This window comes from Delphinapterus leucas, chromosome X, assembly GCF_059928025.1.
Source record: "Delphinapterus leucas isolate spDelLeu-1000000601 "Yukka" chromosome X, BTC_Dleu_Yukka2, whole genome shotgun sequence".
NCBI lineage: Eukaryota > Metazoa > Chordata > Mammalia > Artiodactyla > Monodontidae > Delphinapterus > Delphinapterus leucas.
The window spans coordinates 124,795,034-124,818,381 of record NC_143150.1 but is presented as its reverse complement, the minus strand read 5'-3'; the positions used below and the strand labels follow the sequence as shown (position 1 = coordinate 124,818,381).

Here is a 23,348-nt window from a genome sequence, read left to right as displayed (position 1 = left end):
TGTTTTAAGCTGCTAAGTTTATGGTAATTTGTTATGCAGCACTAGATAACTAAAGAAGCTAGCTTCTGTGATAGGACAGAGTAATGATCCCCTAAAGACGTCCACATCCTAATCCCCAGAGCCTGTAACTTTGCAGGTGTGATTCAGTTAAGGATGGAGCAATTTTCCTGGATTGTCCAGGTGGACCCAGTGTAATCACAAGGGCCCATACAGGTGAAAGAGGAAGGCGGGAGAGTCAGGGAGAAATTTGAAGATGCTACTTTGCCTGGGTTTTGAAGATGGAGGAAGGGGCCATGAAACAAGGAATACAGGAAGTCTTCAGAATCTGGAAAGGGTTCCAGAATAAATGCAGCCCTATTGACACCTTGATTTTAGCCTAGAGAGGCCCGTTTCAGACTTTTGACCACCAGACTTGTAAGATAACAAATCTGTGCTGTTTTAAGCCACTAAGTTGTGGTAATTTATTACAGCAACAGTAGGAAGCTAATGCAGTCTATGCTTATTTTGTTAGCATCTAAGATGAATAATGAGTCCTCCTCCAGGGGCTTGTCTGCTCCTAACAGACTGCACTGGAGCTGTGAATATTTTCTTCTTTTTCCAGAAATGAATAAATAAATACGGTGCCATTGAGCATTGCTGTAGGGAAAATGAGAATTTTTTCCACAGCCTTGTGGGCACATCCATCCTACCACCTCATACCCCTCATTCTTGCATTTACCTTTTCACTGTTTCTTCTTTAGGTTCTAAGCACAGACTGTCTTAGTCAAGGATCGTTTGGACTCAAATAATGTGATCTATTTAAGTCAGTTTAAGTAAAGAGAAATTGGGGATAAGTGTAGCAAGTAGGTCTCAGAGGATGGAATCGTAAAGCAACTGTTCTTTTCCCCCATTGCCCGTTCAGAAGAGCTCTCCAGGGCCAGGTCTTCATTAAAATCTCAGGCAGGTCTGCAAATGTATTGAGCAGGTTCAGAAAATTTCTCCAGTCACTTGGACACTTGTAATCACAACAACCTGTAATCTGTAATTAAAATGTTCAATTGTCATGTAATAGTCAAAACAGCCAACTCCACAGAATTTCTCCCTTGCCCCTATTTCCGGCCTGGGAAGCCTGCGCTGGGTTAAGGGGCATTCCCCAACATTCTTCTCTAGCTTTGGCTTCTTCCACGTTGAAATGAGGCCAGGACAGTGAGGTAAAAAGCAGGAAAGTTCTCACTCGATTGGCACCAAGGTAATCCGACATTGGTTTCCTCTGTCCATGGAAGATCGTGTAGGTTGACTTGTGGACACATTTGTAGATTTCTGGAAGACTTCTCTGTTGAGTTGTTCCAACTGCAGTTCCCTTGAGTCAGATGGTACCCAACGGCTGGCTGTGTCCAGCACTCCTTAGCTTCTACATCTTTCTACTAAGGCCCTCCTGCCCCTGGAAGAAGCTCAGTTGAGCAATGCCTTTATTAAATGACCCCAGGGCACCATTTCTACCGTGTCTTCCAGATATCGTCCACAGGAATTGCACACTTAAGGCCTGTCTCAGTGGAAGGGTAATAATTTTGCAAATATAGCCTCTGCTCTTTGGGCATGTGCTGCTTCCTCAGGCCTCTCCCTGTTACCATTTTTAAAAATTAAGTCATGATTAAGACCCCAAGATGAATAAGAGTCCCAAACTGCGGTTTTTAATACCTCCTTTGAAAGTATGCAGCACCCTGTTTTGGCATGTGGGGGTGATTGGCATGAGGCCTCAGCTGAATCTGCCCCATCATCGTAGCACCCTGTAACATATGAACACATGTAGCTTCTACCTTTTTTCCCCTCTAGGATTGGAATCCTAAGGGACCCAAAGCATTATGGCATTAATTCTCCTTGTCTGGCAAGTAATAATTAAGTACTTGTAGATGAGAGAAAAGAGAGATAAAAGCCCATTCTCAGAACTGATGATACATATCATACTGAGATATTTTACATTAGCTGTTTTACTGATGTAAAATGGTGAGCAACCAGCCCTCAGGAATGGTGGGAACCAGGCCTGCTCAGGGGACCCCTGGCATCTGTAACCTTTATTCTTTCTTATTCAGTCATGAATGTGACTCGGCTCCCAACTCTCTTTGTCTGTGTCTCTTAGTTCTGATTCTGGAGAGAAGAGATTTGATGGCCTCATTCCAACACTCGGGTCCAATCAGCTGTGCCCTGACGATGAGTTCTGGGCCCATTGCCTGCTGCTGAGGGCTCTGGGGGCAGACTTGGGTAGAGCAGGCCAGGCAGGACGAACAGGCCCACACCACGGCTGCCACACTCTGATTCCTCCTGCCTCATCCTTCCACGACACTCCATCCGTACATTCACGTGCCCACCCTCCTAGTGCTGGCACCCGCCTTGCCTCCAGTGCTTCACTTCCATGCATTCCACGGCAGGGAACATCCTCACCCGCATTCCCTTAAAGGCTAGTGGCAGAATTTCTTTGTGATATAAACCAAAGTGGAGTGGCCGGGTCATAGTGCTCGTGACGCTGAAGTTTGCCTAGGGGTGCCAGATTGCTCCCCAGAACTGCTACACGGGGCTCCGTGGCCACCAGCAAAGCAAGATCATTCATCCCAGCCACTGGGAATTCTCATTTGATTACACTGTTGCTCTATTAGTCCTTCTAACGGGAACACTGTCTGCCACTCCGATTATTGGGGCTTTCCGCCAGCCCTTGGCAACTAAGAATTGATGGGATCAGACAGGCCCTCCCCACCATCGCCATCAGTTCTGATTCGATTCTTCCTCCAGTTCTTGAATTCTAGTCCTCTTTCTCCTCTCCATTGATTTCTCTTCTTCGCTGCCCCGACCGACTCCTTCCATCAGGGGCCACCCCTACCGCCACTGGGGCAAGTCACATCGTCCTTCCCAGGCAATGGGCTTATAGTAAGGGGCTGAAGAGCACTTAATGCTAGAAATGCAATTTGTCGTGGCTTCTCCAAGAGAACAGCACTGCCACAGATCCCCTTCGCTTTAGTCATTTGGGCAGGAAATCACAAAAGCAGGTAATTAATTACCTCCTACAGTAAAAAAAGTCAGCTCCACCTCAAGAAAATGGCAAGTGACCTTTCTCCTACTCAGGATAAAAAAGGAACAAAGGAAGGAAGGAAGAAAAACTATTATAACCCATAATATGGTCTTTCCCCAAGGGTTCCAGTTATTTGAAAGGTTTGGGTTACTTGGGGGAAAGTAAATAAACCATTGTATTACATTGTTGTGCTTTTGGCCACACAGTGTTCCCTATGGTGAACAATATTTCCCAATGAGCGCCCATCTGAAATGTTTATCGGCCCAAGGTCATAGGCATTGTTACTGCAGCCTTAGAAAGCCACATGGTATGGGAAGTCACATTTACTGGGATACTGTTTTTACATAAGAAACCTACAGTGACATTTTTCTTTCATGATGCTAAGAAGATACTGACATTCAATGAATTGATAGAATTTTTTAAACTCTATCCCCTTCCAGAAAATTACACAGACATTTTAAGCAGCTAAAGGAAAATCGGAAGGGGAGAATCCATTTTGAGAGACTGAGTTGATGCTTTTAAAATCCAATCTTCCCTCAGCGAGTTTTATTTTAGGGCTCTGTTGTTTGGTGTCGCAGATAATATCACCCAATATAAACTGAATAGGAAGCTTTCCACTGGCTGAACATTTGATTCCAGTTTTCTCTGTGGTCCGAAAGCCCACTTGTGAGCCCTTTGATTCTCTGCCCTGGGAGCCCAAGGAACATTCGCCAACATCACACATTTTGTTTTAAAAGAGCACCGTCACCGATAGAGTCCAGGCTCTGCGCATATCATAAATATTTTGTTTTCTCTCTTACAGAAGCTGCAAAGAATCGATACTCCTCGCTGTCATTCAGCCTTACCCTGTAAGTGTCCTGTGAGTAAAAGTGCATCTATAAAAAGATATGGGTTACAATAGACTTTCACACACCATCTCGCACTTCCAGTCTCCCCCTCCCACTCCACTCCAGTGACTAACAGCAGAGAGAAATAACATGCATTCACAGGACCAGTTCCAAAATCTTGGTTATTTGTATTTTGTACTCCATGACAGCAGATCCTTCATTGGACAGAAAAGAAAGTGGTGCATTTCCTAAATAACTTGAAAATCAACTTTTCAGTCCCATGTGCCTCTCACATCTAGAAATGACACAAAACTCAAGAATTTCCTTGTGATTCTTAAGTTTCCAGCTTAAGCATCACAAGTCTAAAGGGAATATCTAATTGTAGGAAGTTGAAGCATGGTTGTTTCTCTTACCCCCATTTAAATAATTTGGTGGAGACATTGGACGTTTCAGCGGCCTTGTCAGGAAGGTGGGGAGTGATTAAAATCGTACTGCTTTCAGTTCCCATGATTCTTTTAAAAACAACTTTATCATGGTGTAATTCACATATCGTAAAATTCACCCATTTCAAGTGTACAGTTCCGTGATCTTTATAAAGTCTACTGAGGTACGCAACCATCACCACCATGCAGTTTGAGAACACGTCCATCACCCCAACTGGATTCCTCATTTCCATTTACAATGAATCCCTTTTCCTACCCTCAGTCCCAAGCAGCCACTAATTTACTATTTATTTATTTCTATAGATTTGCCATTGCTTGTGAATTTCATACATGGTCAGTGAACTAAAAAATACCGAGGAAAATTCCTTCAGATTTTTCCCCAAACGTTTACTGTCAATATCTTGTGTGGCCTTCACATGGAGCGGCAGAGATTCCAACCTACTTAGGCTTTTATTTTCTTCCCCATAGAGATTTCTACATCAATTCAGAGGCTCTGGCATTTGCCGGTCTCCATCTTGTGACCAAACTCTTCATCTCCCCTGTCCTGGAATTTTCCTTCTAAGCACTATGGGCTAGTCATTTTAGGCAGGAAAAAAATATGTATTCAAGTTTGTGATAAGATCACAAATTGAACTAACCAAGACCACAAGTTATGCCACGTAGGGTCATTACTACATATGTTAAAAGCACGGTTTAATATTGAATGTTACTTTTAGTCCCAACTCTTTGACACAGCTACACACGCACACACACACATTTGGATTTGAAATCTAAGGAGACAGCAGGAGGTAAAAGAAGCAAGACTTGAGATCTAGTTCCCAACAGTATAAAAGGTGACTCCCACACCTGCTCTGGACCCCAGTTTCCTCATCGGTGTAAGGAGAAGGTCAGGTGGCATCCCGTCCAAGGGCCTTCCTGCTTCACCACCTCGTGACCTGGCGATTCTTTCCATATGAAGTACAGCTCATCTGTTTTTAGATTGTTTCATTTAACCCAGTTGTCACTCACACCTCCTTCAAATCTATGCACACTTCTTCATTTCTTTGCAATGAACAAATGCATTTGGGTAAAGCCAATGTGAATGTCTAACATACGCAAGTGATGGACCAACTATAAATTCCTGGCGGAACTACAAGCTTGCATTGTCTTTCCTGAATTCTCTCTTCCTACTTTATAACCTATTAGTAATGCAAGATCAGAACCATTTTACTCCAAACCAGGTTAGTTTTCCAATGTGGGGTCGCATGTTACCCCCAAACAGTAAACTTAGAGGAGTTTTGCATTTAAGTTAAGGGTTTTGTCTTGTTGCTTTGCTTGCTTCTTTTGTCATTTGAGTCTGCATGACTTGTTATTCATATGAATACTCATTACTATCCGTGAATCATGGAACTTCCTCTTAACAGACAACCTGGAATTTTCTAGGAGTTCAGCTGACTCCTGCTGTTGTGCTATATTGACAGTCAATGTTCAGGAGTGTTGCTTGTTCTTATGGCCAACGGTTGCACCTCTGTTCCCCAGAGTCACTCTCTCCCAACCAGTGATGAATTCTCAACTTTGACCAGCCCGCCTTCCTGAAATGCCCATCACATACTCCACCCGCGACCTCCTCGGCTCACCAAATCCTTCTCACCTTTCAAGTCTCAGCACAAATTCTGAATGCTACCCCAGAGTTTCTCAACATCAGCACTGTTGGGCTGGAGAATTCTCTGTTGGGAGGTGTGTTTAGCAGCATCCCTGTCCTCTACCACTAGATGCCGGTAGCATCCTGTCCCAAGTGGTGACAACCAAAATGTCTCCAGACACTGTCAAATGTTCCCTGGGGACCAAAATCACCCCCACTTGGGAACCAGTGTCCCACACCTAAAGTCTTCCCTTCTTGATCCAGTCCAAAGTGACCTTTTCCTCCTCTGAATTATAAGAGTTGAAACCCCAAAGTTACTTAAATAGATACATTAAATGGAGAGAGGGGTGCACATGGGAAAAGAGACTGTGAAGCTTTACTTATATTTTTGTGTTTGGATTTTCCTATAAGCAAATGGCTTTTTTTAAAGGTTTTATGTATTTGATGAACATTCTCTTGGCAACCAGAACGGACATACAGAAACAGAGGACCCACCAGACCAAAAGAAAGTCTATAAATTCTACTTTTATTACAGACAATAGCATTCAGCATTTTAATTTCTTTGCAGCTTACTGGTCAGCATTTTTTTATGTTGTGTTTCTTCTGCATAATAAGATCTGGTCAAGACAGAGAGCCAATGTTTACAGCTTTTTGCCATACTCCACGTGTCCCCAGGGCACCCCAACATGACCCAGCCACAGAAATCAGTCTCCAGTGAGGCCCAGGTCAAGGGAGCTTGGGAGAAAAGTCTTAGGATTCCCAAAATTCTTTGATAAGAAATAATTCTTAACAGGTTTTTGCCTTCTTATTTTAAGTATTATGGAGGACTCTCCACCATTTTTACTTTATTTCTTAGAGAAAAATTGTGGAAGTGCAGAAGGAAATACAGAAGCAGAAAAATATGTGTTGGCAATACTTATCCTCAGAGACAACCAGTGTAAACATTTTGGCCTATTTCTTTCCAGTCTTTTTGTTCTAATGCCTTGTCAGCAGTTGAGATCATATTACATGTACACTTTTATTCTGCATCTTTTACTTAGTATATCAAGCATTTTCCCGTGTCATCAAGGATTCTATATAAGCATTATATACATGGCTGTAAAACATTACATTGAACCAAGATTTCCTTAATCAACACCCATCATTAGGCCCACTGTCTCTAATGTGTTTCTATTATAAATAATTCTGCAGAGAACATCTTTGTGTATAAATCTTTATCTGTATTTAATAGCTTTTCCTCAGGATTGAATTTTAGAAGAGGAATTTTTGGGTTACTCGTGGACTTTATTTGTTTTTTTCTGACACACCATCTTCTTCCCTTATGCTGTTACTTTTTTTTTTTTTTTTTTTTTTTTTTTTTTGCGGTACGCGGGCCTCTCACTGTTGTGGCCTCTCCCGTTGTGGAGCACAGGCTCTGGACGCGTAGGCTCTGCGGCCATGGCTCACGAGCCCAGCCGCTCCGCAGCATGTGGGATCTTCCCGGACCGGGGCATGAACCCGCGTCCCCCGCATCGGCAGGCGGACTCTCAACCACCGCGCCACCAGGGAAGCCCTACTGTTACCATTTTTATTCCAGATCTTTCTTGGCCAGCTGCTCCCCTCTTTCCTTTCCATAGTTCCCAAGTCTAGAACTTTCAGAGCTTTCCAGTCCAACATTACCTGAGACAGAGAGTATTTAAAGAGTCTCTGTAACCTCTCCTCATACAACCCCAAGTCAGTGGGACTTGGGCTAAGTCACTCTCAGTTCTGGCATCCCTGAGCTACCATGATTCACCTTCCCTCAGGTTTCTTCTAGGCCAAAAACTTGAGAGACCTGCTTGCCTGCCTCTCACTTCCTGCCTACCTTTCACTGTGTTCCACATACCTGAGGGAGGCTACACACCTCCTCATGGAAGCTCCAGCATAGTAGATATTGTCAGAACCCAGAACATATCCCCTTGGCATGTGTCATGCTGAGCATGCCGGCCCAATTTCCAACTGAGAGCACCAGTGATTCCTTGCCTGTGGGTTATTTCTGGCCACAGGGCCATGCTCATGGAGCAGGCCAGAAGTGCTCTTTGAGCACTCCACTAGGAATTCTCACTCTCAGAAGAGCAGCCACTTCATCACTGATTGACAGGAGCTGGTGGATAAATACCCCAGCTCCCTCTCTCCTCAGTCAGTGTAACTCTGAGGCATACAGCCTGCCGTGTTTTCCAGACATTCCCAGCAGGGTTAAACACCAGTTGCTCACAGTGGTGCCTGACTTAACAATGAATGCTTCGTTGGCTTCCTCACCCGCCCTGTCTCCCTTCCCCTGCTCACCTACCCATGCTCCCTGGGAGCGTCTCCCAAATCAGCTACCTGCTTGTGAATCCTGGTCTTAGGGTCTGCTTTGGGGGAAGTCCAAACTAAGTCATCCGGTGATAACTGTGGGCTAGTTAGTCCTCACTAAGTATGTACTCAGTACCTACTATATAAGTGTCCTTTAGAGCTACAGGGTTGGCAAATTCAAGACCTTACACTTAGCTTCAGAAATTTATCTCTTTTTTTTAACATCTTTATTAGAGTGTAATTGCTTTACAGTGGTGTGTTAGTTTCTGCTTTATAACAAAGTGAATCAGTTATACAATATACATATTTCCCCATATCTCTTCCCTCTTGCATCTCCCTCCCTCCCACCCTCCCTATCCAACCCCTCTAAGTGGTCACAAAGCGCCCAGCTGATCTCCCTGTGCTATGCGGCTGCTTCCCATTAGCTATCTATTTTACGTTTGATAGTGTATATATGTCCATGCCACTCTCTCACTTTGTCCCAGCTTACCCTTCCCCCTCCCTATGTCCTCAAGTCCATTCTCTAGTAGGTCTGCGTCTTTATTCCCATCTTGCCCCTAGGTTCTTCATGACCATTTTTTTTTTTTTTAAGATTCCATATATATGTGTTAGCGTGCGGTATTTGTTTTTCTCTTCCTGACTTACTTCACTCTGTATGACAGACTTTAGGTCCATCCACCTCACTACAAATAACTCAATTTCGTTTCTTTTTATGGCTGAGTAATATTCCATTGAGTGTATGTGCCACATCTTCTTTATCCATTCATCTGTTGATGGACACTTAGGTTGCTTCCATGTCCTGGCTATTGTGAATAGAGCTGCAATGAACATTTTGGTACATGACTTTTTGAATTATGGTTTTCTCAGGGTATATGCCCAGTAATGGGATTGCTGGGTCGTATGGTAGCATATACCCTGAGAAATTTATCTTACGTCTGTAGTTTTGTTTCAAACTAAGTTATAATGACTTCTAAGAGCCTCAGGAGCATGTCAGCCATCTATCGTGGCCATCTTAGCAACAGCTAATTTGGAAAGAGGTGCAAATTTGGAAAGAGGTGATTAGAGGCCTTTTAATCTTAAAATTAATTAACAGCCAGAAAATCTGATTATTCGAAATAGTAATTATTTGTCATTTCCACCACAGGATATGAAGTGCTTGTGATCAGCACCTATTGGTCGGCAGGTTGCCAGGAATTAACGTATCAGGTTTTTGAGTGGTGCACATTGTATATTTTTTAGCGACAAAGAGAGATCTGAGTCAAAACTGCAGTCATGACTGGTTTGCATACCCCATGTACCAGAGGTAACTCCAGCCAGTGGAAGAAGCCATTACTTTACTGATTCTAATTCAGTAACCTTCAGACTTGTAGAGCTAATGTTTTTATCATCAAAAAGTAATTTTTAAAATGTACGTCCATTATATGAAATAGTCACAAATCCAGAACAAGAAAAATGCAACTTGTATGGATTCTTAGATTCTTATCCCAGGTCTGTTGACTTCAAAATATGTATAAAATAATATTTACTTAACTACCTTGGCTATCTAATTTTCTTTCTGGTTTTCCTAGATTACCAGGTTTGTCATTAGGGCATGGGAAATAAATTCAGGAATGAGGCTCCAAGAAGCAGGCATGCAATAGCTACAGACAGAAGAGACAAGCATCCCCAGCTTGACCAGTTCTGCTCTATGGGACCACTTTAGGGGCAAATAACCCTCTGTACTTCCATAGGAACATCACTGCATTCTAAGATTATACATCAAATGAGATGCATAGAAACTACATTCTGTTAAATATATTTTTTATTGAGGCAAGGAATTATGTAACGTTTTAGAAAAATAAGGTAAAATACCACATTTAAAAATTCAGATGCATAGAGGAATGAACCTCAGTATCTGGCACACTGAACACATGTGAAATACATCATTCCCAGACAATGCTGGGGAAGTGCGGTGTTACTGCATTCAAATATCTCATCTAATTAGCAGTGTCTGTTCTGGGTAGCTTTATTACAGCCGCTTCACTTGAGCTAAATGCATTGTGCCAACGTAAATATCCCCTGCTTAAAATCATTACGGGAGAATAATGTTTTCCCTTCAGCTAAAAAATGGCATATCAAAAGCAAATGAACTCCCTACTGTATGATTTGCTCATTCATCATGACTAAGCTTGGCCTGTAATTACGGTACTGAAGAGAACATCCCTGTCCCATGACTTCAGCTTTGTAGTAGGACTTTTAAAAGTCACATTGAGCATGTTCAAAGCTATTCTTTTGAGGAGCCATTCAGAGTTTTTCTGGATTTTTGTTTCATTTTGTTTTTAAAGGGCAGCCGTTCTCTTAGAACATCTTGCATAAGTGGAAGAATTGAAACTCTGGAGGCCAAAGCATCCATCTATGCTGCCCTTAAGACACAGGGGAACTTTTGAAATAACAGGATTTTCTGAGCATTAAGGCAGAACTCCACCCAGGAATACACATCCACATGTTTTATCATGTGTTTTTCCAACAATGATTGTTTTATTATAACACATAACGTAAATCTACCATTTTAACCGTTTTTAAGTGTACAGTTCTGTGGCATTAAGTACATTCAGAATCTTACGCAACTATTGCCACTATCAAGTTCCAGGACATTTTCATCACCCCAAAAGGAAACCCCATACCCATTAGTCACTCCACATTCTCCTCACTGCCGTCCCCAGCCCCTGGCAACCACTAATCTGCTTTCTGTCTCTATTCCGTAGAGACAGAATCTTCCTATTCTGCACATTTCGTAGAAGTGGAATCGAATCATACAATGCGTGGCCTTTTGTGTCTGGTTTCTTTCAGTTATCATGATGTTTTCGAGGTTCATCCATGTTGTAGCGTGTATCAGAGCTTCATTCCTTTTGTGGCTGAATAGTATTCCATTGTACGGCTAGACCACATTTAACTTATCCATTCCATCATATTGTTTTTAAATTGATCTCCAGTATACTTGTATTTGACAAAGATGGGAATCCTTTTATTGTTTTCATTTTACTTGAAATTCAAAGTATGGGACACCCTAACTGGCTTCTGTGCTTTGAGATTAATGCAATACACAGGAGGATGAACCTCTGTGTTGACTCTAGAGTCAATTACTAGAATTCTTTACACAACAGCCTCAATCTCTTAGAACTGTATAGTATGAAAAACGTTAGGCTGAACCGTGTGCCGTTTCCAATATTTGACCATTTTAATCTATAAAATTGCAGTTGTATGATTCAAGCTAAATATTTACCTCTGTATTAGGTTCAATAGAGAATGCCTTTCTTTTTCAAAATAAACAGATGGTGCCTGCAACATGGTAGGGAGCTCACCTACCACATGAGTTCCCTTCCCCTCACAGGCTTTGTTAAAACAGTGCAGTGAGGCTGATTCTCAGATGAAGGCAGTTGACCAAGATCACAGCCTCTAAGCAGGTTTTATCATTGTCCTTCCCATTTCTGAGGGAGACCAGCTGAATCCCTCAGCCCCTCTTTCCAATGAAAGACAGTACAGAGGGCCTAGAAGATGAGGCAGAACATGAAGTCTACCTTTTTTTCTGATATTATTTCTTATTTATTTATTTATTTTATTGAAGCATAGTCGATTTACAAGGTTGGGTTAATTACTGCTGAGCAGCAAAGTGATTCAGTTGACTTTCACTTCTAAGTCAAGATCTCCTCTCTACCTTTCACTTCTAAGTAAGGTTATAGGATCACAGGTTACCAGTAAGAGGCTGAAACTCAAGTTTTGGGCTCATAAAGCGTGGGAGCTTTTGCACGTGTGCGTGTGTGTCCCCTTACCTGCTCACGTGCCCATACACCATTAATGTGAGTGACAGTAGGATTATCAGTCATTTTAGAACTATCAGTGGCTCTTCTCCACCTTGTTAAAATACATAACTAATGAGCAACTTGTCATAAACCGAACACGAGATTTGGCTACCACCTAACCTTCTGCATGGTACTCAAAGCTCCGTATTGGAAGCAGGATTTATGTACTTCCACAACTGTCATTTTAAAAGGTCCTTGGAAATGTGCTCAGTAAGAACATGGAACATGCTGTCTATAGTTCTGGTCTGGTGGCTAAATCAAACTTATTGCTTGATGAACATAACAGGGTTTCAACTGCATCCATAATTTGTATTTAGTCCTTGAATTGGGCACGCACCAAACACTTTTTAGCAAAAATGTTAAATATCTGGGAGGATAAAGATAGGAAACAATTCTTACAAGGTTGGCCTTACATTACCAATAATCAGATCAAATGTTTTCTTATTTTCTAGTCTCCCAAATCAGCATTTATTAGTGCTGCAAAAAAGGCAAGGTTAAAGTCCAATCCAGTCAAAGTGCGATTCTCCGAGGAGGTCATCATCAACGGCCAAGTGTCGGTGAGTTGACAGACACCCGCTGGTGACTCAAAGAGAGGCCTTGAGGTGTAGGGGCTTTGCACTAAGCAGAGCCAGTCACCCCGCTGGAATGATCAGTTCAGAATTGGTTGTTGGATTTCACAGGGGTGTCGAATCTCAGGATTGTAGACGGCTTGAGAGATCACCAGGCTGTGCCAGCTGTATTCCTTCTTACAAACCCAGAATACATAGTAGTCCGGTGTTTCCTTGAATGCTTCCAGAGTTAGAGACTTCACTACTTTACAAAGGAGTTCGTTTGATTTGAGATCACTTGACGTTGCCTCATGTTGAGGAGAATATGCCTCTTTGAAACTTGCACCTATTTCTCCCCATTCTGCCAACTACGCATTCTTCCATATAACAGCCCATTCTATATTTTGAGAAGGGTTTCCCCTGAGGTTTTCCTTATCCAAAATAAAATGTCTCTGTTCTTTCAACTAATCAAAATGGAAAGAAGTTAAAATGATGGGAAAAGTTTCCTATATGCAACCAGGAGTGAAGAAGTACTGCCCACACCTCCATCAATAGGTCTTGATAGGAATCATGATTACTCAGGCACATAATTGATCTTCAAAATGAATGATGCAAACATTGATAGGATGCTTATTTTCAATTTTCCCCCAAAATATAGCCTAGTATTTTTGGTTGTCAGCAAGCTACCGTCCAGGGTGCTCATATTTTTTGGACCTTTGAAATGCCACCTTTTGTTGTCGAGGTTTTGTTGTTTAAATAAACTCAAAGGGATAAAAATCTCATCCATGATATACTTGCTAAGGGCCACAGACTCTTCCCTGGGTGGTCCTGGATTTGAATTTGCAGATAGAGGCCTGCATATCCCGGGCAAGGCACTCATGGTGCCAAGTGTCTTCTGGCCAAAACTTGCTGACCTGCGTCTGCCCCACTCGGAATCCAGGGGCTTAACTGGCCAGTCTACCAAACCGTTGTGATGTTTGTGGGATGGGGCCGAAGGCTGTGCTGCCCCATGTACATTTTAGCTGTGGCCTTGTCCTCCCAGTGGCCATGTCCCACCCCATCCCGTCTGCCCCCTTTCACACCACGGTCTGTTCTGTTCCTCTCGGTGAATCCCCATCACTCTGGATGCAGAGTTACCATAATTATCATTTCAGAACAAGACTGTCCCAGTTTAAGGCTGTTAGTTCCAGTCCCAGAGGAATGACTATGACACAGAGGGTCGTGGGAAACGTACCTCATCTTTTCTCAAGCTTCTGAGCATGAGATTGGGCAATCAGTTTACGCATCTTTAGAGAGAATATGATTCCAGGAGCTGCTGTGGCAGCTTCCCCTTGTCCCTGGATAAAAAGCAGCTGGTGTGTGGGGACAGCTCTGGGGGTCGAGCATCTGCAGCATTCGCAGCCTCACCACAGGCCTGAGCGTGGCGGGGACGTTCGGTCTGCTGTCTGGCCCTCAGCCTTTGTGACCCGCTTCCTTTCCAGTCTCCTCTTGCTTTTCTGAGTCATTGTGTGGCCTTCCTTCTGGACTTGGAGCTGCACTAACTCAGTGAATTGGGCAGCAGGAAAGTCGTGTGTGAAGCCCTCAGGAGTAGAGAGGAGGGGAGGGGAGTCAGAGAAAGAAACAGGAAGCGAAAGGCGTGAGCCTGTTTCGGACATACTTAGGGACTGAATTCTCATGGACCAACTGTAGGACGGTAGCAAATCTCTGGCCATCTCCTCTCAATTTCCTCATCTGTAAAAGAAGGGACTTAACGCTTTCATAATTGCTGACTTCCCCTCCACTCTTGTGGCTTCATGACCAACCACGTGTTCCTGGAACTCACCCAACTTGCCTTCCTGCTCCCCCTTTCGTCTCTCCCCACTTCCAGTTGAAGAGAAAATTCAAAGGAATGTGTGTCTTTTGTTTACTTTTGGTTGCGCTTCAAACATCTCTTTTTGACTTTTTTTTAAGTTATCTGTTTGTTACAGACAGTGTTTTATTCTTTTAACACACTAACCCGTTCCTCATATATCCCCTTGGAGTTTGAGGAACATCGCTAAATGGGTTAAAAATCATTTCACAAAATTACTTTAAACTTGAAGCTTGTTAATGCTTGTGATTCGCCATCATGACCCCTGCCGACAGGCATCATGTGAAACATCGTCATTGCTGGTCCTCTTTCTGTTTAAGACACGCTGCTCTGCTAAAGTCTGGCCTTGTGGTCCCAAACATTGTGGTCTAATTACAAAGGTGTTATTTCTGTCATTGCGTTTTCTAGTGGGAAACCTTGATTTAAATTAAAAAAAAAAAAAGTCATCTGATCGATCTTCTGACGGGAAAAGTTCTTTTAGTTGATTCAGCTGAGTTATTTGTAGCTAGAAGAGAAGAATTTTGCTATGAACAGCTGAACTCAGATATCACCAAAGGGATACTTTGCTTGGCCTTAGGGAGTTTGATTCTTTTATTGTTTTATGCTGTGATTAGAATAAATTGCAGATATATGCTGCTTCTACAAAGGGCAGAATCCTAATTCAACTGACTTACACCCCCTCCTCTTTTTTTTTTTTTTTTTTTTTGTTAAATAGGAAACTGTTAAGGATAATTCACTTCTTTTTATGCCAAACGTCCTGAAAGTCTATCTGGAAAATGGGCAGACCAAATCGTTTCGCTTTGACTGCACCACCTCCATAAAGGTAAGAGGACCCGCTGAACTGTGTACCTGGACACTGCCAGGTACGGCGTGGAAGCCCCACTGTGACTCTTGTGCGGCTATACCTTCATTCAGAACTATCTGTTTATTTCTGAGATTTTTTTGGTTGTTTCCAAATAAGGTAGTGTGAATACTTAAACACAAACCCAAACAAAAAATTTAAACTAACAAGGTTCTGCTCTGCGTGTGTGTGTGTGTGTGTGTGTGTGTGTTGCAAAACAATATAATATGCTATCAGTCATGAGATACTAGGGCTAGTCATTTTAATACAGCTGAAAATTAATTAAAATAGTGTGACTGTCACCAAGAAGGCTTGGCACCCTGCCCAAAGCCAGCGTGATTTCTCAGCCTTGTTATCCATGGAGATGATTAAGATGTTAGATGTTAATTGAGTATCTGCTACTTTGGTGTCCAGCAAAAAACAAGGGAGAGAATAATGTAAAGGTAACATTTACTTTCAATTGCTGTAACCAATTTCATGGAAATGATACATAAAAAGGCAGAAATGAGGTGTACTTTTAGGAGAGGGGAGAAAAGGAAGAGTCACAAAGCAATCCTGTTATTTCAGAGCCACAGGTGAGTTCTACCTAATGAGTTCTCACCTGGTATAACAAAGCGTATGGGTTCTTTACCCCCATGTTTCCTTCCTGGGGAAGAAAAGTGCATATTCTCTATTTTATTGGGCAAAGGTGTGTTCAGAAATTGATTGCCCCCTAATGTTCTATCAGCCTAAAATAGGCTTTCTTCAAATGGCACAATAAAAAGGGTTTTATTGAGGTTAAAAAAAAAAAGGGGGTACCTAGTGATGATCTGTACAATAATGTATCAAGAGAATATCAACTTTGTATTAAAAAACGCCTACCAATAGTCAACCTCTAATTCTCTTTTTTTTTTTTTTTTTTTTGCGGTACACGGGCCTCTCACTGTTGCGGCCTCTCCCGTTGTGGAGCACAGGCTCCGGACGCGCTGGCTCAGCGGCCATGGCTCACGGGCCCAGCTGCTCCACAGCACGTGGGATCTTCCCAGACCGGGGCCCGAACCCGTGTCCCCTGCATCGGCAGGCGGACTCTCAACCACTGCGCCACCAGGGAAGCCCTAATTCTCATTTTTTAAAAATTAATCAGCATAGGCCTTATGAGTGGAATTATTTCCGCCAAGGCCAACTCGCTGTGCATTCTTATTGCCATGATACCACAAGCAGCTTGTTCTGAATTGCTTGAAATAGGTCGTGATTTAGCAGGTAATAGAGCAGACAATATTAGATTGATGAGGGACCATTTAAATTATGCTTAAATCATTCCAGATGAAATATTAACTTCCTTTGTACAAGACTGCTAATTTTAAGTGGTGATGACTGAAAAAGCCCTTTTCCTTTATTCCTACTCAAAATCAATTTATAGTGAGATGTTACTCCAAGTATTGATCAACTAACTTAGTGGTCAGCACAGTTTTCCTGGAAAGGCCTGTAGAGTAAATATTTTACACTTTGTGGGCCGTTTGCTCTCTGTTGCAACTACTCAACTCAGTTGCTGTCTCATGAAAGCAGCCAGAGGCAGGTGGGTTCAGGAGGTCCTTAAGACCACCCTGAGCTTTAATAATTCACTCGGAGCACTCACAGAACGCAGCACGTTGGTATCCTCGCAGTTACAGGCAGAGAGCCCCCAGTCGTCGTCCCCCCGGGGAGTCATGCCGACACTGCTTATTTCTCCCAGCACTGATGTGTGACAGTGTGCACAGGGTACTGCCAACCAGGGAAGTTCGCCCGAGCCTTGGTGTCCAGAATTTTTATTGCGGGTTGTCCACTTAGACACAGCTGCCCACCTGTGTGGCTGACCTTAGCACCCTGCCCCTCCAGAGGTGAGCTGATACCACATGGTCCATGGTCCCCGCCATGAATCCCATCGTTAGCATAGACTATCCAGTGTAGCCCAAGACACCTCACGCGCCACCCCCCCCACCACCACCACCCCCACCCCCCCCCAGTGAACAAAGATACCTCTATCAGGCAGGATACTCCAAGGGCTTAGAGGTTACCTCCCAAGAGCCAGGGGCAAAGAGGCAAACCTTTCTTCAGGCAAGACTCATCCTTTACTGTACAGATAATATGTGAATGAATGGCCTTGGCCAGATTCCAAACGAAGGGGCCAGGCTCTAGTTTGAAGACCCCTGACCTAACCCAAAAGAGCTACATTGTTTCAACTCCCTCTGGTACTGTGGCTTGTTCTGTGGTACCAACTGGTCAGAAAAGCTCCTTGCCATTGGAGCCCTTACCCATCTGAAGATATAGGTAAAGACTTGAATGCATTTCTTAACAGAAATAAATCTAAATTTAAAAGAGAGCCCTGTTGTTAATTCCCTCTGGCCTCTTTATTATAGGAACCCACCCCAGACTAAGTTTGATTTCCCTGAGGATGGCAGATGACAATGACAAGATGGGGAGCAATGCAAAGCGTCCACATGAAATTAAAGCTATCTTAGCTTGTGCCTCACAGCCTCATTATCACCAGAGATGCAGACTGGGAGGCGTAAACTGGAAATAGTATAGGTATGAAAGGGATATGATGCTGTTTAATAAAAATTGCCAAAATTCTTGCTTACAGAGTCACAATAGGAAAACACTATTGCTGGCACATGTCCTCCCTGGTGATTCAGGAGAATGTTTTATAAAATATGTGTTGCCACACAGAGGCTGGTTTTCTTTTCTCTTTTCTGGGTCTTGAGCAAAAATTATGAAACAGAATCTTTTTATGAAATTCAGTATAGTCACGGAATTTCTGTTGAATGATTTTTTTTGGTGGTGGGTAGGTATGGGGATCTTTGTTTTAAAGGAGCCAGAGGAAATTGAAAATGGTCCACGGGGAAGAATCAAAACCCCAGAAAGAGCAATTAAAAAAAAAACTTCTATGTATGGCCGGGTTTCTCTCCCTTGACATTGTCAATCCTTTGGACCAGAAAATTCCTTGATGCCAGTAGCATCCCCAGCCCTGTTGTGACAACCAAAAATGTCTCCAGAAATTGCCAAATGTTGCTCTGTGGGATTTTAGCATCTGAATATTAGTTATCTTTGAAGAGAGATCACTTACTAGTTTTCAAGTACATGAAAAAAGTAATGGTTGAGGACATTTGTTTACATTGCAGTCCACTTGTGCTTGTGTATAGAACACCTTTCTGATCATAAATGTTTAATCCTGTGAAGGATTGCTGACAAAGCTTGCTCATTCTACCTTCCTCGGAGACTTAAAATAAAAGCTGATATATGTAGATCATCATTGTCGACAAAAATAATCAATAAACAATCAATAAGAAGAATAGAAAAGAGTTTTATTTCAGCCAAACTGAGGACTATAGACCGGAAGCCAGCTTCCCAGATTACTCTGAGAAACTGCTCCAGAAAAGCATGGTTTTCAAGCACAGTTTTATATCTTGTCAGAAAAAAAGAACATTAAACAAGTCAGGAGTACATTTCTTGAGGATTTCAAAAAAACTAGAGCAGCACGTACACAGCGAGTCAGTATGACCTTGGCACCTGGGAAGGGAGTCTTATCATCGAAACAGGACCAGCATTGGTATCCCAGGAAGGGAGCCATTTAATCTTTATTTTTAACGTGGACATTCTTGACTTCTGGTCAATGTGCCCTTTTCTTTAATAATTAAGGCAGGGCTTCCCTGGTGGCGCAGTAGTTGAGAATCTGCCTGCCAATGCAGGGGACACGGGTTCGAGCCCTGGTCTGGGAAGATCCCACATGCCGCGGAGCAGCTGGGCCCGTGAGCCACAACTACTGAGCCTGCGCGTCTGGAGCCTGTGCTCCGCAACAAGAGAGGCCACGACAGTAAGAGGCCCGCGCACCGCGATGAAGAGTGGCCCTCGCTCGCCGCAACTAGAGAAAGCCCTCGCACAGAAACAAAGACGCAACACAGCCAAAAATAAATAAATTAATTAATTAATTTAAAAAAGAATAATAATAAATAATTAAGGCAGATGTACAATGTTTGATAGGCCACAAACGGACTGTTTAAATTAGCATAAAATTCAAGTTAACTTGGGGCTTCCCTGTTGGTGCAGTGGGTAAGACTCCGGGCTCCCAATGCGGGGGGCCCGGGTTCCATCCCTGGTCAGGGAACTAGATCCTGCATGCATGCCACAACTATGAGCCCGTATGCCACAACTAAGACCTGGTGCAGCCAAAAAAACAAAAAAATTCAAGTTAACTCATGCATAAGCCAGAATGACTTCCCCATACCTCATTATGTGAAAATTTCTTTTATCAGTATGGTGCCCTAACTGTGTGCCAAGCAGTGCTGTAATAAATGCTGTCTATGTATGAACTCATTTAGTCCTGGTATCTATTCTGAGGCAGGCATTATTATTATCCCCGGTTGACAGGGACACTAAGGTGCCTAGAAGTTAAGTAACTTGCCTTAAGCTGCCAGCTAATACGAAGTAGAGTCAGGGCAGAAGCCAGACTCTTTCCAGAGCCCACGTTCCTCACCACTACCACGTGCTCTTACAGAGGGGTAGGCTAGGGGTCGGCAAACTTTTTCTGTAAAGGGCCAGATAGCAAATATAATAATTTAGGCATCACAGGCCACACAGCCTCCCCTGCCACCAAGTTCAGGTCTGCCCATGCAGAGCACGAAAGCAGCCAATACATAAACAGATGAGCGAGACTGGGTTCCAGTAAAACTTATTTTACAAAAACAGGTGGCGGACTGGATTTGGCATGCAGGCATGTAGACCACTTTCAGAGGTGGTTTAATTGCCACCCCATTTAGAAGGAGGGGAACTGAGCCGACTACACTGCACAATCTGTTGCTAGGCTCTATAAAGTGATTCGGTTACATATATATTCAGACTCTTTTCCCTTATAGGTTATTACAAAATATTGAGTATAGTTCCCTGTGCTGTACAGTAGGTCCTTGTTGGTTATTTTATACATAGTGGTGTGTGTATGTTAATCCCAAACTCTTAATTTATCCCTCCCCTCTTTCCCTTTTGATAACCGTGAGTTTGTTTTCAGTGTCTGTGGGTCCATTTCTGTTTTGTATATAAGTTCATTTATATGTGGAATCTACAATACGGCTGCCTTGATTTTGATCGCATCTTGTCTGTTTCCTCTGTAAGGATGTCATCCTAACCCTTCAAGAGAAACTCTCCATCAAAGGCATCGAACACTTCTCCCTCATGCTGGAGCAGAGGATGGAAGGAGCCGGAACGAAGCTGCTCTTGCTTCATGAACAGGAGACCCTAACTCAGGTGTGTGAATTATGCCCCCAGTGCCCGTGCTGCCCCTGACAGCAGAGGCTGCCCTGCCCAGAGCTCCCCTGTCCTTGAATCCTTTAAATACCTTCCCCACAGCCCTGGGCAGCCCCACTATAGGAAGTGCCGGCATTCATAACGGATTTTACACCTCAAGGTGATGTTTCCCTTTTGTCAATTTTTCATAGACTGCCGTCAGTTGATCTCACAAACAGAATTGTCAAAGACTCAGCAGTGACTCATTGGGGATATGGCTCTGCAGAATTATATTTTATGTTATGGTAGTGACTTGTTCACCTGTTTTGATAATTGATCTCTAGAAACTATTAAAAGGAAATGCTTTCTGCAATTATTTAAATTAAGCCAAAATCATATTTCGTTCTTTTAAGTTCCGGGTACCTACCTCAGACTGTTTTTGGAAGCCTGAAATCCCTGCCCCATCGTGCCCACTGTAAATATGTGACCCACCAATGTGTCCCAGCTCCTGGTCACCAAGATGCCACCCCCATCTGTTCTCTGGGGAGACAAGCGGGTTGCTTGGCTGCTGAATTCAGCACAGCGCCCTGACTTTTCCTTGTGATTCCACACAAGCAGGGTCTTTGTTGAATGTATAAGGGATTTCAACGAATTCCTCTTATGTAGGAGAGTTCACTGAAGAGGGGAGCTTATGGAGGGGGGCGTGAGGGGACACCAGGAGGAGAGGCAGGGAGTCAAGTCACCCGCAGACGGATGGAGTAGCAGAAAGTGTCATCACGCTCAATTGCCTTTTGGTTGTCGCACAATTAAAAGCTACACGTCAGGTCCCGCAGATATCCCTGACTCTGTCAATGTAGTAAAACTCGATGCAATGAATTCGTTACAAAGTTATCATTTGTGTTCATTTCCTATCTCTAAACTTGACCTTTTATTTTTATCACGTTTAAATCTGCCTATTGATTTTATTTTATTTTATTTATTTTTTTTTTTTGCGGTACGCGGGCCTCTCACTGCTGCGGCCTCTCCCGTTGCGGAGCACAGGCTCCGGATGCACAGGCTCAGCGGCCACGGCTCACGAGCCCAGCCGCTCCGCGTCATGTGGGATCTTCCCGGACCGGGGCACGAACCCGCGTCCCCTTCATTGGTAGGCGGACTCTCAACCACTGCGCCACCAGGGAAGCCCTACCTATTGATATTTTAAATCACATCTAATTGTTTATTATGTTAACCTGTGCCAAAACACGCTTGGAAACAGATGAGTTGTTTATTTTTTGTTATAGGGGAACAGCCCCTGATACACAGAATCCCACATGTGAAAGGTCAGTGTTTGGCTCCGAGTTCCTCCAGAAGCCAACCTTGAGACAAGGATTTGGATGTCAGTGGTTTATTTGGGAGGCGATATCAGGAAATACTGGGAGAGGAATGGGAGGGGAAATGGGAAAATGGGGACGCCAATAAAAAGTGTGTAATCAAGCCAGTTTCCACTGTGGGCAGCTGGAGCGCAATCCTGCTGGGGACACAGGGAACCAGCAGAGAACGTGCCTCAGAGGTATCCCACCCGAGAGCCGAGGGGGCTGGGGCTTCGTACGCTAACATCCTGTCCATAGTTGGGGGTGGGCTTCTCCTAAGGACAACTGCTCCCTGGCTCTGCTGGTTTGCCCTGTGCTGGCAGATGGTCACAGGTGTTTGCAGTAAATAGCCTTCAGCTTGGAGCAGTAAATGCCAAGGGGATGTGGGCAGACAGCCAGTTACTATGAGTCTAATGAAACCAAGCCACAACTTTTTGATATTTCTATTTCTACTTTCCCCCTGAACTTCTACCTACCACCCAGCCTTTATGGGAAAGCTTCATGCTGATTTAGCTGGACAGAGAGTCTTTCAAAGTCTCTTCTGATGCTAGGTAACCATAACTTCTCATTCCGGATTGATTTCCAATTTTTAGACTTCTTTTAAAACATTAGAGGAGGAGTTTCAATCCCCGGCTTCCTCTTCCATCAGGACTTTTGGCGCTGGCCACCCTCCTACTCCGCGGGCAGCAAGGTCAAAATTCCTTTTCCCTAAGGGCCAAGAATAAACCCCAGGTCTTTTTGCTTTACCTCCTCCAGTATCTCCTACTCAGAGCTTAATTTACTCTCCCCTACTGGCCTTTTTAATTAACGTGCTGGTGAAGCCCACCTGCAATACTTTTCCCAGGAGACCCTGGCTACAGGCTCCTGCTGCAAAGCCTGCCGGGAGTTGTAGTCCCTCGGGTCCAGGCCACGCGTGGGAATGCGTGGGGCTGGTTGAGGCGGGGGAACGGGGGCCTGGTGTGGTAGGACTCATAAAGGGCCAAAAATAAATGTAATGATGCCTTCAAAAAAAAACAAAAACATTAGAGGGATTCCCTGGCAGTCCAGTGGTTAGGACTCAGCGCTTTCACTGCAGTGGCCCGGCTTCAATCCCTGGTCAGGGAACCGGGGCGGCTCCGCCAAAAAGAAACCCAAAAAACAAAACAAAACAAAAAACTTAGAAGGAAACAAAAAGCCTCTAACAATGCTTCTTCCCTTATCTTTCTAGAAGAGGCTTTGTTTTGTCTTTAATCGGAAACGAAAAGCAAAGTGCTAAAACTCAAGTATTGTCTCTAGAAAACTGATTGTTTAAATATCCTGAAACAAGCCAGCTATATGCCTTTGAATTCAATACATATGAAAAATTTGACCCATGAAATATTTATAGGCATGATAGAACTGGGGAGTAAGTATAAGGAATTTGTCCAATAACAAAAATTATTTTAAAACATTTAACTGTGATGAAAA

At 43.4% G+C, this 23,348-nt stretch overlaps 1 protein-coding gene across 1 annotated transcript in view; it reads left to right on the top strand.

Moving 5' to 3' along the window:
- FRMPD4 (FERM and PDZ domain containing 4) overlaps positions 1-23,348 on the top strand; it is a 98,157-nt gene that overhangs the window by 46,779 nt on the left and 28,030 nt on the right. The window contains exons 3-6 of the mRNA XM_022559803.2: positions 3,843-3,888; positions 12,536-12,640; positions 15,196-15,303; positions 20,443-20,574. Coding sequence (XP_022415511.2) covers positions 3,843-3,888; positions 12,536-12,640; positions 15,196-15,303; positions 20,443-20,574 — 391 coding nt within the window. The remainder of the gene's footprint in view (positions 1-3,842; positions 3,889-12,535; positions 12,641-15,195; positions 15,304-20,442; positions 20,575-23,348) is intronic.